Genomic DNA, 14,607 nt, shown 5'->3' with positions numbered 1-14,607 from the left:
TTTGTGCAGGATTGTGAGAGAGCCCACTCCCTGTGATGAAAAGCAACCTCACACATGGATGGTCTCAGGATGCTTCACTGTTGGCACGACACAGGACTCATGGATTTTCCAGATGTTCAAACAGTCGGAAGGGGGCTTCATCAGAGAAAATAACTTTGCACCAGTTTTCTGCTGTCCAATCCTTGTACTTCCTGCAGAATTTCAGTCTGTCCTTGATGGTTTTTTTTTGGAGAGATGTGGCTTCTTTGCTGCCCTTCTTACATTTACATTTATGCATTTGGCAGATGCTTTTATCCAAAGCGACTTACAGTGCACTTATTACAGGAACAATCCCCCCGGAGCAACCTGGAGTTAAGTGCCTTGCTCAAGGGACCAACAGTGGCATCTTGGTGGTGCTGGGGCTTGAACCCCTGAGCTTCTGGTCAGTAACCCTGAGCCTCAACCACTGAGCCACCACTGCCCCAGGCACCAGGGGGCTGTATCTTGACACCAGGCCATTGTCCAAAAGTCTTCGCCTCACTGTGCGTGCAGATGCACTCACTCCAACCTGCTGCCAATAGTGAGCTCTGCACTGGTGGTGACACGATTCCGTAGTGGACTCCTCAGGAGGAGACGGTCCTGCCGCTTGCTGGACACTCTAGGACGTCCTGAAGCCTTCTTCACTGCAGTTGAATCTCTCTCCTTGAAGTTCTTGATGAATCCGGTAAATGGTTCTTTCAGGTGCAATATTCTTTCATGTGATTTCCTTGCATGTGAGGCCATTTTGATGCAAATCGATGATGGCTGCACGTCTTTCTTTAGAGGTAACCATTGCTAACAAGAACACAATGATTGTAAGCACTTCTTCCCTCCTTTTATAGCAATCAGTCTGCTCTTATAATCCAATCACAATGATAGAGTGATTTCACCTGACTGGTGCTCGTTCACACTTTCCCATGTGCTGCTGATATGACTAGTGAAATTATGTTAGCTGGTAATTTTGTTCCAGGGCCCAAAAACAGTGAAATTTCGGTTTTTGTGAATTTTTTTGGCAATGAAGCTTTTTGCAATTATTTAAAATACATCTGATCATTCTGCACAATAATCAAGAAACAATGTGAATCAACACCACAACAACTGAAGTAGCAAACTTTGCGAAACACAAAATGTATGTCACTGCCAATACATTTGGCCATGGCTGTGTTTATATATATATATATATATACTGTATATTAGGGGCAAACTTGTTTGATGTGGTAGTGTGGAAACTGTGAGACAAAAATATATTGAAATTATATTGTGTTTAGATGATCAATGTTTTAAATGTAAAAAAAATTGTATAAATAAAAAATAAAATTATTCATTTCCATAGTTTAATATTGAAAGTCTGGGTCTGTGTCGAGGCTAAAACAGTGAAAGCTTTACATAAATGTTATATGAAAAGTACCAAAAATAAATGATGGAAAGTCCTGGATGAATGTGCTGCTAAAAAGTCTGTTTAATGTGACATTAATATAATAAAAAGAAAAAAAGTTAAAAGTTAAGTAATCTGTTAATTTGTATACAAATCTAATATATAAACATACAAATTGACATGCAGAATTTTATTTTAATTCTATTCACTTGCCTGCTTCTATTGCATGTGAATGACTGCACATGTGTTCACAACACCATTGACTGTACAGTATGCATGAAATCTGTGTGCATATAGAGCTGCCAGTTTCTGGAGGAGGAACAAATCATGTTCTGCTTCAGCTGCATTATGCAATATGGGAACAAGAGTGCATTTTGGGTAAGGTGACACTGACATTTTCCCTCCAGAGACAGATGGCAGTGAAGATATTAGATTATTTTCAATATTGAAAAACATGTCTGGAAAAAGAGGAACAGTAATGCAAAGAGAATGAAAAGTCAGCTCGATAAAAAAATTAAACCACGCTAAACCCCCTAAAATATGTAGATGTGTTACTACCTTATAGTACTATCTAAATACCATGGAATATGAAATATGGTGATGATTTATATCAGGGTTTGTGATATTGATACAGATATCCCAATGCTAAATTAATGAATAAAAAAATGCAGAACTTAAACATTTAAACTTTCATAAAATAACACTTAATTTGATCAATAAAAAATTTATTATATTGATTATAATATTTACATATATTATTGATAAATACAAATATTTGTATAAAACGTATTAAATTAGATGTTTTAATTATTGGACATAACAATGCAAACAACATTTGCAAGATGTCGTAATATTAATTATATTTACTGGAAAGTGTCCAAGTGTTCAAGTAAATAATTTAGCTCACAGATGACAAATAAGGATGGAATACCCTGGTATATGTCTGCAGCAGACACAACTTCCTTGTTCATCGGAAAGGAGGAAGCAGGAACCGGGTTAACAATCAAAAATACTTTTAATAAACAAAACGCAACATAAAAGTGCTTTTCAGCATAACGAAAACACACATTTACACCGCTCCATTTGTGTCTCTCTCTCTCTGGCATCTCCGGATCCTCTTTATCTCGCTCTCCTGCTGATAGGGGTAACTCAGCGGCAGGTGTGCATCTTCACGGCCCGGCCACGCCCTCCTCCTCATCACATACCGCCAATGCCCAATTCCTGGAGGGGAGGAGTTGTCCCTTCGGCCGTTCCGGCATCGGCTGGTCTTCCACGCCTCCTGGAAACCTGAGTAGGATGAGGGGAGGGAGAAAGAGAACAGGAGAGCCAGAGAGAGAGAGAGGAAAAAAAAAAACTCTGGTTCTCGACCACGCCGCCATTCAGTCCTCAGCCAGCTGTGCAGCGATCCCCCGCGATGGCGTGCGATGACACTGGACTTCACTTCCTGGTAGACGGGAGCAGGATACATCGCCTCCTGGTGGACGGCAGCGGGATCCTTCGCCTCCTGGCGGACGGCAGTGGGATCCTTCTCCTCCTGGCGGACGGCAGAGGATACATCGCCTCCTGGCGGACGGCAGTGGGATCCTTCGCCTCCTGGCGGACGGCAGTGGGATCCTTCGCCTCCTGGCGGACGGCGGTGGGATCCTTCGCCTCCTGGCGGACGGCGGTGGGATCCTTCGCCTCCTGGCGGACGGCGGTGGGATCCTTCGCCCACGATAATGTGTTGGAGTGATGACTGCTGTCTAGATTTGATAAAAAATGACTTTTTCAAATAGTGATGGTGCTGTTTACATCAGTAATGTCCCGACTATACTTTGTAATCAGTTGAATGCAGCTTTGGTGAATTAAACTACTCATTTCCTTCCAAAACCGCAAAATCTGTACATTATTCCAAACGTCTGGCCGCCAGTGTACATAAAGTATATATATATATATACATGCATACATACTGTGTATATATATGAGGTCACAGGCGTACAAGTCATAAGCCAGGACATTTGCATTTTTTGCAAATCTCTTAAACTTGGACATGATGCCATGACTCTTGCACATTTTGTCCAATATAGCAACTATTTTTAGCTCATAAGCACATATTTTAGCCTATTTACAGCTTGATATCTCCTTAGCTAACTCGATGAATCAATAATAGACTGTAAAACCGTCTATCGTACCAACACAAAGGACTGCATCATCCATAGAGGTCTGGGCTAAGCCCCGAATATCCACTGACCCTAGAACTGTCATCAGCCTTACATATTGGACGCTCATTAAGCATAATTGAAAACGTGCAATCATGCTCATTGTAGAGTGTATGGAGCCTGACGCAGGCCAATGTTTTCCTCTGACACTGTTTACTCATTTTGAGTGTGTTTGTGTCATCTGCTCTGTGCCTCATGATTATTAGGAATATTTGATCTTCCCTCCAGTGATGCAAGAGCTTTAGGATGCATTCATTAGAAATATACCAGTGGGACAGGAAACCCTGCATGTGCGTGCACTGTTTGTGACATCAAAAAGCTGGCGGCACACTTACATACAAGCTCACTTCCTGTGGCGACGTCTTTCAGATGAGAAAATCTTAAGTATATGTTACACAACAGAAAGTGTATATAAATGCCATTGCAGTAGCTAAAATATCAAAGTAAAGTTTAATTTGTAAATGAATCATGCTGTGTGACACTGTGTATCTGTGGGAAGCACATAAAGTGTGCCGTTTCCCCTGTGTCTGTCAATATGTGTGTGTTTGTGTGCTAAATAAGCACCCATGACTTTTGGATATTGGATCTAGCTGTAGCACTAGTCTAAGCCTCAGACGGCACATCCACAGTCCGTGTATTTCACACATAATTGAAAAACACTTTCCGGATCTGGCACGCTCTAATCTGATGAAACTTTTATGAGTCAAAGCACACGGGGTCAGTCCGCCTGAAAACATAGTTGTATTTACAGGGTACCAGGTTGATGCAGCAAGCGCTTTTGAGGATGAAATAATGACTGGATTTGCCTAAGTTTGCCAGGCTGGTGGCATCAAAGCTTTGAACGATATTTAGAGTTTTACTTGCGGTACTTTTGTAGTTAATAAACTAGAACTGTACATTGTGCTTTGTTTTTATTTATTTATTTTAGGGCTGTCGATTTATATGTTTACTTTGTGCACAACACGATCATTTACTCACCCTCATGCCATCCCAGATGTGTATGAGTTTCTTTCTTCTGCTGAACACAAAGATTTTTAGAAGGATATTTCAGCTCTGTAGGTCTATACAATGCAAGTGAATGGTGACCAGAACTTTGAAGGTCCAAAAAGCACATTAAGGCAGCATAAAAGTAATCCATACGACTCTGGTGGTTAAATTCATGTCTTCAGAAGTGATATGAGGTGTGGGCGAGAAACAGATCAATACATAAGTGCTTTATTTTACCATCAATCTACACTTTCACATTATTCTTTTTACCGATATGCATTCTTCATGCATGTCGCCACCTACTGGGCAAATTGGAGAATTAGACTTAAATGTTGATCTGTTTCTCGCCCACACCTTTTATATCACTTCTGAAGACATGGATTAAACCGCTGGAGTCATATGGGTTACTTTTATGCTGCATTTATGTGCTTCTTAGAGCTTTAAAGTTCTGGTCACCATTCACTTGCATTGTATGGACCTTCAGAGCTGAGATATTCTTCTAAAAATCTTTGTTTGTGTTCAGCAGAAGAAAGTAAGTCACACCTCTGTGATGGCATGAGGGTGAGTAAATTTTATTTATTTATTTATTTTCAAGCAAAAATAGTGTGACAACAGAAAAGATACACAATAATAATAACTTATACACTTATGCTTGAAAATGGAGTGGGAAGAAGTAAAACTTATTAAACCCCACCCCAGTCTATCAAAGAATTTATACAACCAAAAAATAGCTGCTTCCTTCATCAATAATCTCAAAGAGAAAATAATAATAATTAAAAAAAAAAGAATAATAATAATAGCAATAATAATACCTCATTTAGAAACAGTGGTTGCACAAGTCAAAACCACACATTCATACCATACATATTAATAATATACAGATATTTCCACAGGTAACAATGATAATCAAATACCAACAATGGTAGACGAAATACCACAAGGGTACATAACAATGATTTTCAAATACCAACAATGGTAGATGGAATACCACAAGAGTACATAATGATCGAACAACTACCAACAATGGTAGACGGAATACCACAAGGGTAACTAAATAATAACTAATCCAACAATCCACACAACATGAATACAATCAAAGCACAATGTCATTGTAATGGAACCAGACCTTTCGTTTGTAAAGACGTTTGAAATTGTGAATGCCTTGACACTGCTTTAATTCAAGCCCCAGATTATTCCACAAAGTAACCCCACAAACAGACATAGAAAAACTCCTCCTGGTGGAACCCGCCATTGGGACCACAAAGTTTCCTAATCCTCTCAAACTGTACGAATGCTCCTTATGAGAAAAAATATTTTGAATGTTCACAGGTAATAAATAGTGATACGCTTTGAACATGAACTGTGCATTATATAATTTTACAAGATCCTGCATTTTTAATAGCTTTGATTTAAGAAAGAGTGGATTTGTGTGTTCGAAATAGGCGGCCTTGTGTATAATTCAGTATAGCTCTTTTCTGTAGCAAAAAAAGTGACTGTATTACATTTTTGTAATTATTGCCCCATACCTCAACACAGTAGGTTAAATATGGCTGTATTAAAGCACAATACAGGGTATGGAGTGCATTATAATCAAGAATATGCTTAACTCTACTTATTATGGCAAGGCTTTTGGAGACTTTAGTTGTAATATGTCTGATGTGGGCATTCCAACTTAGCTTGTTGTCTATCGTTACACCTAAAAATTTTATTTCCTGAACATTTTCAATGTGTACTCCGTCTATCTCAACCAGTTTCTGCGAATCAGCTTGATACTTTCCAAAAAACATCACTTTGGATTTATCTAGGTTTAAGGATAATTTGTTGCTTTCCATCCATTTTTTTAATTTACTTAGTTCTTTGTTTATAACGCTAATCAGTCGCTCCAAACTATCATTACTATAAAAAATATTTGTATCATCAGCGTACAATACACATTTAACCAATTGAGAAACATTGAAAATATCATCAATATATAAATTAAATAATTTGGGGCCCAATACTGACCCCTGCGGGACACCACAAGCAATGTCAAGACATCCAGAAGAGAATTCACCCATTTGAACAAACTGTACTCTGTCGCTCAAATAACTTTTCACCCATTTCCCAGCAACCCCCCGTATTCCATATAGTTCTAATTTCTTAAGTAATATATCATGATTAATGGTATCAAAAGCTTTTTTGAGATCTATAAAAATTCCTATTGCATGTTTTTTGTTTGTTAGAGCCTTCGATATTTCTTCTGTGGCGTCAATTATGGCCATCGAAGTAGATCTATTGGGTCTGAACCCATATTGTCCTTCATTAATTAGCTTATGCTTATATGTAAAAATTTCTAACCGTTTGTCAAAAACCTTTTCAAGGATTTTTGAAAACTGGGGAAGGAGAGAAATGGGTCTGTAATTAGTAAAGTGATTCCTATTTCCATTTTTGAACAATGGTATGACCTTAGCAATTTTCATTTTTCTTGGCACACAGCCGTTTTTAAGCGACAGGTTACAGATATGTGTTAGAGGCTTTATGATACTTTTAATTGTCTTTTTTATTAGTACCATATCGATGGAGTGACAGTCTGTAGAGAACTTGTTTTTGGATTTTTGAACAATATTCATTATTTCACACTCACTGACAGGAGAGAGAAAAATAGTACGGTCATTCCTTACAGTGTTCAACTTCAATTCTTGGTTAGGAATTTTAGCTGCTAAATCAGGACCAACATTTACAAAGAAATTATTAAAATCATTTACTAATTTATTCATATCATTGTTTTCTCCATTAGAGTCATCAAAATATTCTTGATATTCCGTTATATTCGATCCTTGCTTAATGACACTATTTAATACTGCCCAGGTTCTTTTTATGTTAGATTTATTAGCAATTAATAGTTTTTCATAATAATGTTTTTTCGCCATTCTCATTATAGCTGTCAATTTATTTTTGTACAGCTTGTATCTGTCCTCAGCATCTTTGGATTTTGATTTGACAAACAATTTATAGAGGTTATTTTTTTTCTTACATGCATTCAGCAGGCCTTTGGAAATCCAGGGGCATTTTAGATTTTTTTCGGTTTACTAAATACTCTGAAGGGACAGTGCTTGTGTACGAAGTAAATATTTTATATGTAAGCCACATCAGTCTGCATCTCTCCATGAATAGTATTCCAATCTTGTGACCTTATTTCTTCATTAAATGCATTAATAGCTTCCTCAGTTCAGTACTAGTCTATAGTGCACATTACAAGTTTTAATATGTTTAGAAACATTACAGTCATATATAGTAAAGACTGGTAAGTGGTCAGTGATATCACAGATCAATAGCCCATTAACTGTTTTGTTTAAAAGGTTGTTAGTAAAGATGTTATCGATTAAAGTTGCACTGTGAGAGGTAATCCTACTAGGCTTTGTGATGGATGGAAATAAGGAAATGATGAGAGAATTTTCATTTTTAGGTGAACTGTTCCTTTAACGCAAAAAAAATCAAGCAACAAAAAAAACGCAATTAATCGTGCAATAATAGGGTTACGTTCAATGATATGGAAACTAAAACTGAGTTTTAAAGCCACTTTTTGTATTGTCTAAATTCTTTACATATATTTATATCATTGAATGTATTTGAATGAACTGAATTATAATATTATTATATATTATTTGAATAATTAGTTTAATTATAATATTCTAAAATACCTTTATTTGGGGACCTTTATCAGTAAATATTACTATGTTTTTAATTCCATGAATTAATCGGAACATTATGTGATTAATTTGATTTAAAATTTGTATAGATGGACACAGCCCTAATTTATTTAGGTATTTATTTCTGTAAAATAAACAGTGGTTGCCACTTTTGGACAACTGTTCATAGTGACTGACATACCATTATATTCCTTTTATCACGTCAGTCTGTTTTTGTAGTGTGATGAATTTCTGTCCTTATAACAGCATGTAAAAACAAAATGAACAGTGATTGGCCACTTCAGCATCTTGCCCCTTTAATTTGACTTTTTACTGTCGTAATTGTAAAATGAATAGTGTTTACATAACCTAGGATGAGGCATTTATTTCATTTGTATTCTTGACTGGTAATATTGTTTGTTGTTGCAAATAGACTCATGACTACCGCTGACTTGGGAGGACAATCATGTTCAGTCTCTCAGTTATCATAAACATCTCTCATCCACTCTTTAATATTGTGCTGTACAATGACATCAGTGGACTGCTTCCTGTCAGTCGGTCTCATACAGACCTGCCAGATGCTGTCTAAATGGATTTATCTGCCACTGGAGACTCATGGCATGAGATCAGAGAGGTGTAGACTTCCTCTGCCAGGGCCGTGGGCATCTCATGATCTCCCCGTGAGACTGTAGAGAGAAACATACGAGCAGAGACGCTGAGAAAGACAGAGAGGTGCGAATCAAGGAAAGTGGATGCAAGTTTTGCCATTTCGTTTGGTGATGCTATAGCGGCACAAAAGTGACACACTTCGGCTCACTTATGTTTGTTTGTTTATTTATTTAGAGTGTGATTTTTAACTTTTCGAGGCCACTGTAAGCTGGAACATCTCTCCAGTGCAATATCAAAACGTAATTCCCTGAAGGTCAAAGGTCAGATATCACTGGACGGCTCTCTGTGTTTATGCTTCATAATTGTGTTGCGGTAGACAGCGAAATATTTCCATTATCAGGGACTTCACCAGCGTTTAATTGAACAGCACATGCAATTAAAAGTTCAACAATGGGAAGCAAGCTCAGAGACGAAAGCAGAGTATTAATAAAGCTGGTTAATAGATGTGGACTCTGTCCATTGCACAGAGCCTTGACAGTAAAGGACAGGAGACCAAGGTGTGTGTGTGTGTGTGTGTGTGTGTGTGTGTGTGTGAGAGAGCGTGTAGTTATCACTCTGTAGGTACCAAATGTCCCCATAAGGATAGTAAAACCCGAAATTTTTGACCTTGTGGGGACATTTTGTCGGTCCCCATGAGGAAAACAGCTTATAAATCATACTAAATTATGTTTTTTGAAAATGTAAAAATGCAGAAAGTTTTCTGTGAGGGTTAGGTTTAGGGGTAGGGTTAGGTTTAGGGGATAGAATATAAAGTTTGTACAGTATAAAAACCATTATGTCTATGGAAAGTCCCCATAAAACATTGAAACACAACAACTGTGTGTGTGTGTGTGTGTGTGTGTGTTCATACATACATAGCTCTAGTTTGGGTACAAATTTGTCCCCAGAAATGGGAAAATCTGACAATATTTTGGGCCTCCCTCATTTGGAACAACAATACATACATAAATGATATACATACACCCAATGAACACTTTATTAGGAACACCTGTACACCTACTTATTCATGCGATTATCTAATCAGCCAATCGTGTGGCAGCAGTACAATGCATAAAATCATGCAGATACGGGTCAGGAGTGTTAATTTTCACATCAACCATCAGAATGGGGAAAACTTGTGATCGCTGTGATTTCGACCGTGGCATGATTGTCGGTGTCAGACGGGCTGGTTTGAGTATTTCTGGGATTTTCACACTTAACAGTCTCTAGAATTTACTCCGAATGTTGCCAAAAACAAAAAGCATCCAGTGAGCGGCAGTTCTGAGGACAGAAACACCATGTTGATGAGAGAGGTCATCGGAGAATGGCCAAACTGGTTTGAGCTGACAGAAAGTCTACAGTAACTCAGATAACCGCTCTGTACAATTGTAGTGAGCAGAATAGCATCTCAGAATGCACAACATGTCGAACATTGAGGCGACACTGAGGCTGCAGTGGGCACAGGCTCACCAAAATTGGACAGTTGAAGACTGGAAAACATAGCTTGATCGGATGAATCTCGATTTCTATTGAGGCACACAGATGGTCAGGTCAGAAATGAGCGACAACAGCATGAATCCATGGACCCAACCTGCCTTGTGTTAACCGTCCAGACTGGTGGTGGTGGTGTACTGGCGTGGGAAATGTTTTCTTGGCACGCTTTGGCCCTGTTAATACCAATCAATCATCACTTAAATGCAACAGCCTATTTGAGTATTGTTGCTGACCATGTGCATCCCTTCATGGCCACAATTTACCCATCTTCTAGTGGCTACTTCCAGCATGACGATGCACCATGTTACAAAGCAAAAGTCATCTCAAACTGGTTTCATGAGCATGACAATGAGTTCACTGTTCTTCATTGACCTTCCCAGTCAACGGATCTGAATCCATTAGAACACCTTTGGGATGTGGCAGAATGGGAGATTCACAGCATGAATGTGCAGCTGACAAATCTGCAGATATTGTGTGATGCAGTCATGCCAACATGCACCAGAAACCCATGCCACAATGAACTGATGCTGTTTTGAGAGCAAAGTGAGGCCCTCCCAGTATTAGTATAGTGTTCCTAATAAAGTACTCAGTGAGAGTGTATATATATATATATATAATATAAAAAAATATTACATCTAGTGTGATTTAAAATGTTAATATACTAATATTAAATATTATTTTATAATGAATAATATGTACAATTATATGCAACAATTTATAACAATTCAATATTTTTAAGGGTAGGGTTTGTGTTACTGTTCATTTGTATTAAATATTAACTCTATGGTAAAATAGAAATAGAAATGTCCATGTATGATCTCATTTTGAGCTCAGTGTTTGTGATTTATCTATCTAATCTAAAATAAAATAAAAATTGAATATTTTATTTGAAATATTATAACACATTTATTTAATATATGAAATACTATGTATTAATATATTATTTTGTATAATTAATATTCAATATTATAAAATTAATACAATTATATTTTAGGGGTAGGGTTTGGGTTATGGTTCATTTGCATTAAAAACGTAACAAAATGGCGGGAAAAGGCTACGGTATGATCTCATACACTCCCAAAAAGATATTTCTGCCTTTTTTTTTTTTTTTTTAAAGATTTATGCATCTCAATTTCATAACAAAATTAATCTATTTGAATTGTGCAATGTTTAACTAAATTAAATTGATAATTTTTTTTTATTAAAGATTGCTCAATTATATTTGATGGAATTTTGTATAAATAATAATAACCCCAGATGTAAGCTAATTTACCTCTTTTGGTGACATCAAAAGTAGTTTATAATGAAATTGATATTATGTAATGTTAACAATAGATGGTTCACATAGTTCGGAGGCATATATACATTTAAGTATGTGGAATTAATTGATTTACTTTTACATATATTTTTATAATTAGTAGTAGTTTTGTTTTGTGCACTGAATTACTATATCAATGTGAACCCTCAAGTAATTCTGTCTGGAAGAGCTTTTTATTAAATTCTTGTATTTTGCACCAACTTTGCTCAAAGTCTACATGCAACTTTTACAGTATATATAACATGCCAACTCACATACTGGTGTAGGCGTCGTTGATGCATCGATTCCGCCTGATCGCGCGTGACTTCTCCCGGGTCGGAACATCACGTGCCTCCGGTGGACACCAGCGCGAGCGAACAGCAAAGTTCCCGATCATCCAGATGGGAAGAGCAGGAATGCTAATACGATCAGACGGAGCACAGGACATCACCTGAGACCTGCTGGCCATATTGTGTTGCGTTACAGAGGATGCGTTCAGATGCACATGATGCATGTATGCGGGGATTTCACGTTTCCAGCAGTGTTGCAATGCGTCAGAAGATTCTGATGAGAACACGGATCTGGTATAATAAAGCCTGGGCTTGCTTTGCTTTAGTCTGTATACAAACCTCTGATATCTCCGTGTCTCCGGTTGCGCAGTGCATTCACAGCTCCAGCGCGCGACCGCTCCGGACCATCAGACTACATTAAACCCCCGACGCGATGACCAGCTCGGATCAGGACCAGCATCGGGAACACACCATGACGACCGTCTCCAAGAAATCCATCATTACAAAGATGTTCAAAGTGCGCAAGAGGAGGGAGATGCTGCTGGCGCAAGTGTCTGTGGTCTGCAGTGTTCTGCTCGTGGCGTGGGGCATGTCAACCGTCCTGACGAACACAGGTGAGTCCGAACGGAACCAGGTCTGGGTCTGGATCTGGGGGGAAATTATGCAGTATATTCACTCTAGCTGTCACAGACAGAGCAATGATCCATATCAGCATCAGACATTGTGCAGGTACCTTTGCTCTTATGAGGAATTTATCTTTGCACTTGATATAATATGATTGACAGCTCTCCTGTCAATGCAAATCAAATAGAATAGAATTGGCATGTGTTTGTGCATATGTGTAGTATGTATCAGGGTCAATAATCTATTCTTATCAGTTCAGTGAGTATATCTAGGGATTCTGCAGGGGTAATAATGAATATCAGAATTGGTTTTATTATGCAGGTAAGATTGCTTTTATGGGGAATTTGTCTTTGCTTTTGACACAGACATTAAAGAAAACAGTTGCATTGCCTTTCTGGTCAATGCAAATAAAGAATAGAGTTGAATGTGCATTAGGGTTTGTGCATATGTGCAGTATGCATCAGGATACAAAAATCTATCTATATCAGTTCCATGAGATTCATAAATGGAAATGCGTAGATTTGTAGAATAGATATAAGATTAGAAAGAATTATGTTTCCAGAGTGTTTCCAGTCAGGTCTCCTAAGCAACCAAAATTGGCCGGTTGCTAGGGAGGGTAGAGTCACATGGGGTAACCTCCTCGTGGTGGTGATTAGTGGTTCTCTCAATGGGGCGTGTGGTGAGTTGTGTGTGGATCGTGGGGAGTAGCATGAGCCTCCACATGCTGTGAGTCTCCGCGGTGTCATGCACAACGAGTCACGTGATCAGATGCGCGGATTGACGGTCTCAGAAGCGGAGGCAACAGGGACTTGTCCTCCACCACCCGGATTGAGGCGAGTAACCATGCCACCATGAGGACCTACTAAGTAGTGTGAATTGGGCGTTCCAAAATTGGGGATAAAAAAAGAAGAAGATTGCTTTTATGAGGAGTTTGACTTTGCACTTGACAGAAATAAATCAGACATGAAATAAATAGAAATATGGACAGATGTCCTTAAATACATAACTCAAAATGAGATAAATAGAACTTTACATCACTGTATGATCTTATGCATATAGATCAATATGTATATCAATAATCAGATATTATGTTTAATGGGCTCCTAAATATATTAAGTTACTAAAGCTTTAAATACCTACAGTGCTTATGTTTTAGATGCTTTTAAAATGTCTATATTGTACGTTTCAGCATCTATACAAATGTACAAAAATATACATTTAAATGTTACAAATATTAATATATAAATAGCTACGTAATAACATCAGGCTTAATAATGTCCAATCAGAATAGATTTTATTAGAATTTTGTGAAGAAATGTGCAGTTGTTAACATTGGATGGACATTAAATAATATATGATTGACAGCTGTCATGTCAGTGTAAAACAATTGTAGTGTGCGTCAGTGTTTATTAGCCTCAATAATCTGTCCGAATTAGATTTATAAATGGCAACAGGCTGCGAGAATATGTGGGAATTGTGTAGGAGTAATAATCAATATCAGAATTGATTTTAATGGGCAGGTAAGATTGCAATTATGAGGAATTTGCCTTTGCATAGGCATCGATATAGATCATACAGATCAAATAAGAAATGGAAAGATTTCCTTAAAAATGTAAATACAAATAAGAGAAATTGAACTGTGCATCATATCTATACATATGCATTATTATGGAAGCCCTAAACTGCACTGTGAAAAAAAAAAACATTTCACTTGGTGAAAATGTTTTTTAGGTGTCGTCATTCCTTCCTGAGCCAATGTCCTACAAATATTTTTTTTCTCACAAAATTTTTTATAATTTTTTTTTTCTCTCAATTATTTTTCTCACATTTTTTTTTCCTCCTCAAGAGGCAAGTGAGGTTTGGACATAGACTGTAAAAAAAGATGGACGATGCCCCTTCGCTCTTTTCCATTGGTGAGAACTGAAGCCGCCAGTGTCCCGATATGGCGCTGACATCTTGGGACTTGAGTCTGCGCAGTTGCGATTTCGGGACCAGACCTGCGCAGTAG

At 37.8% G+C, this 14,607-nt stretch overlaps 1 protein-coding gene across 1 annotated transcript in view; it reads left to right on the top strand.

Moving 5' to 3' along the window:
• Nucleotides 1-12,408: 12,408 nt before the first annotated feature.
• Nucleotides 12,409-14,607, top strand: part of LOC127621627 (sodium/potassium/calcium exchanger 4-like) — a 48,595-nt gene continuing 46,396 nt past the window's right edge. The window contains exon 1 of the mRNA XM_052095304.1: nucleotides 12,409-12,589. Within this exon, the coding sequence (XP_051951264.1) occupies nucleotides 12,409-12,589 (181 nt within the window). The remainder of the gene's footprint in view (nucleotides 12,590-14,607) is intronic.

Source organism: Xyrauchen texanus, chromosome 28, assembly GCF_025860055.1.
Source record: "Xyrauchen texanus isolate HMW12.3.18 chromosome 28, RBS_HiC_50CHRs, whole genome shotgun sequence".
NCBI classification, from domain to species: Eukaryota; Metazoa; Chordata; class Actinopteri; order Cypriniformes; family Catostomidae; genus Xyrauchen; species Xyrauchen texanus.
The sequence above is the reverse complement of the archived record's forward strand: the minus strand, read 5'-3'. Positions and strand labels throughout refer to the sequence as shown.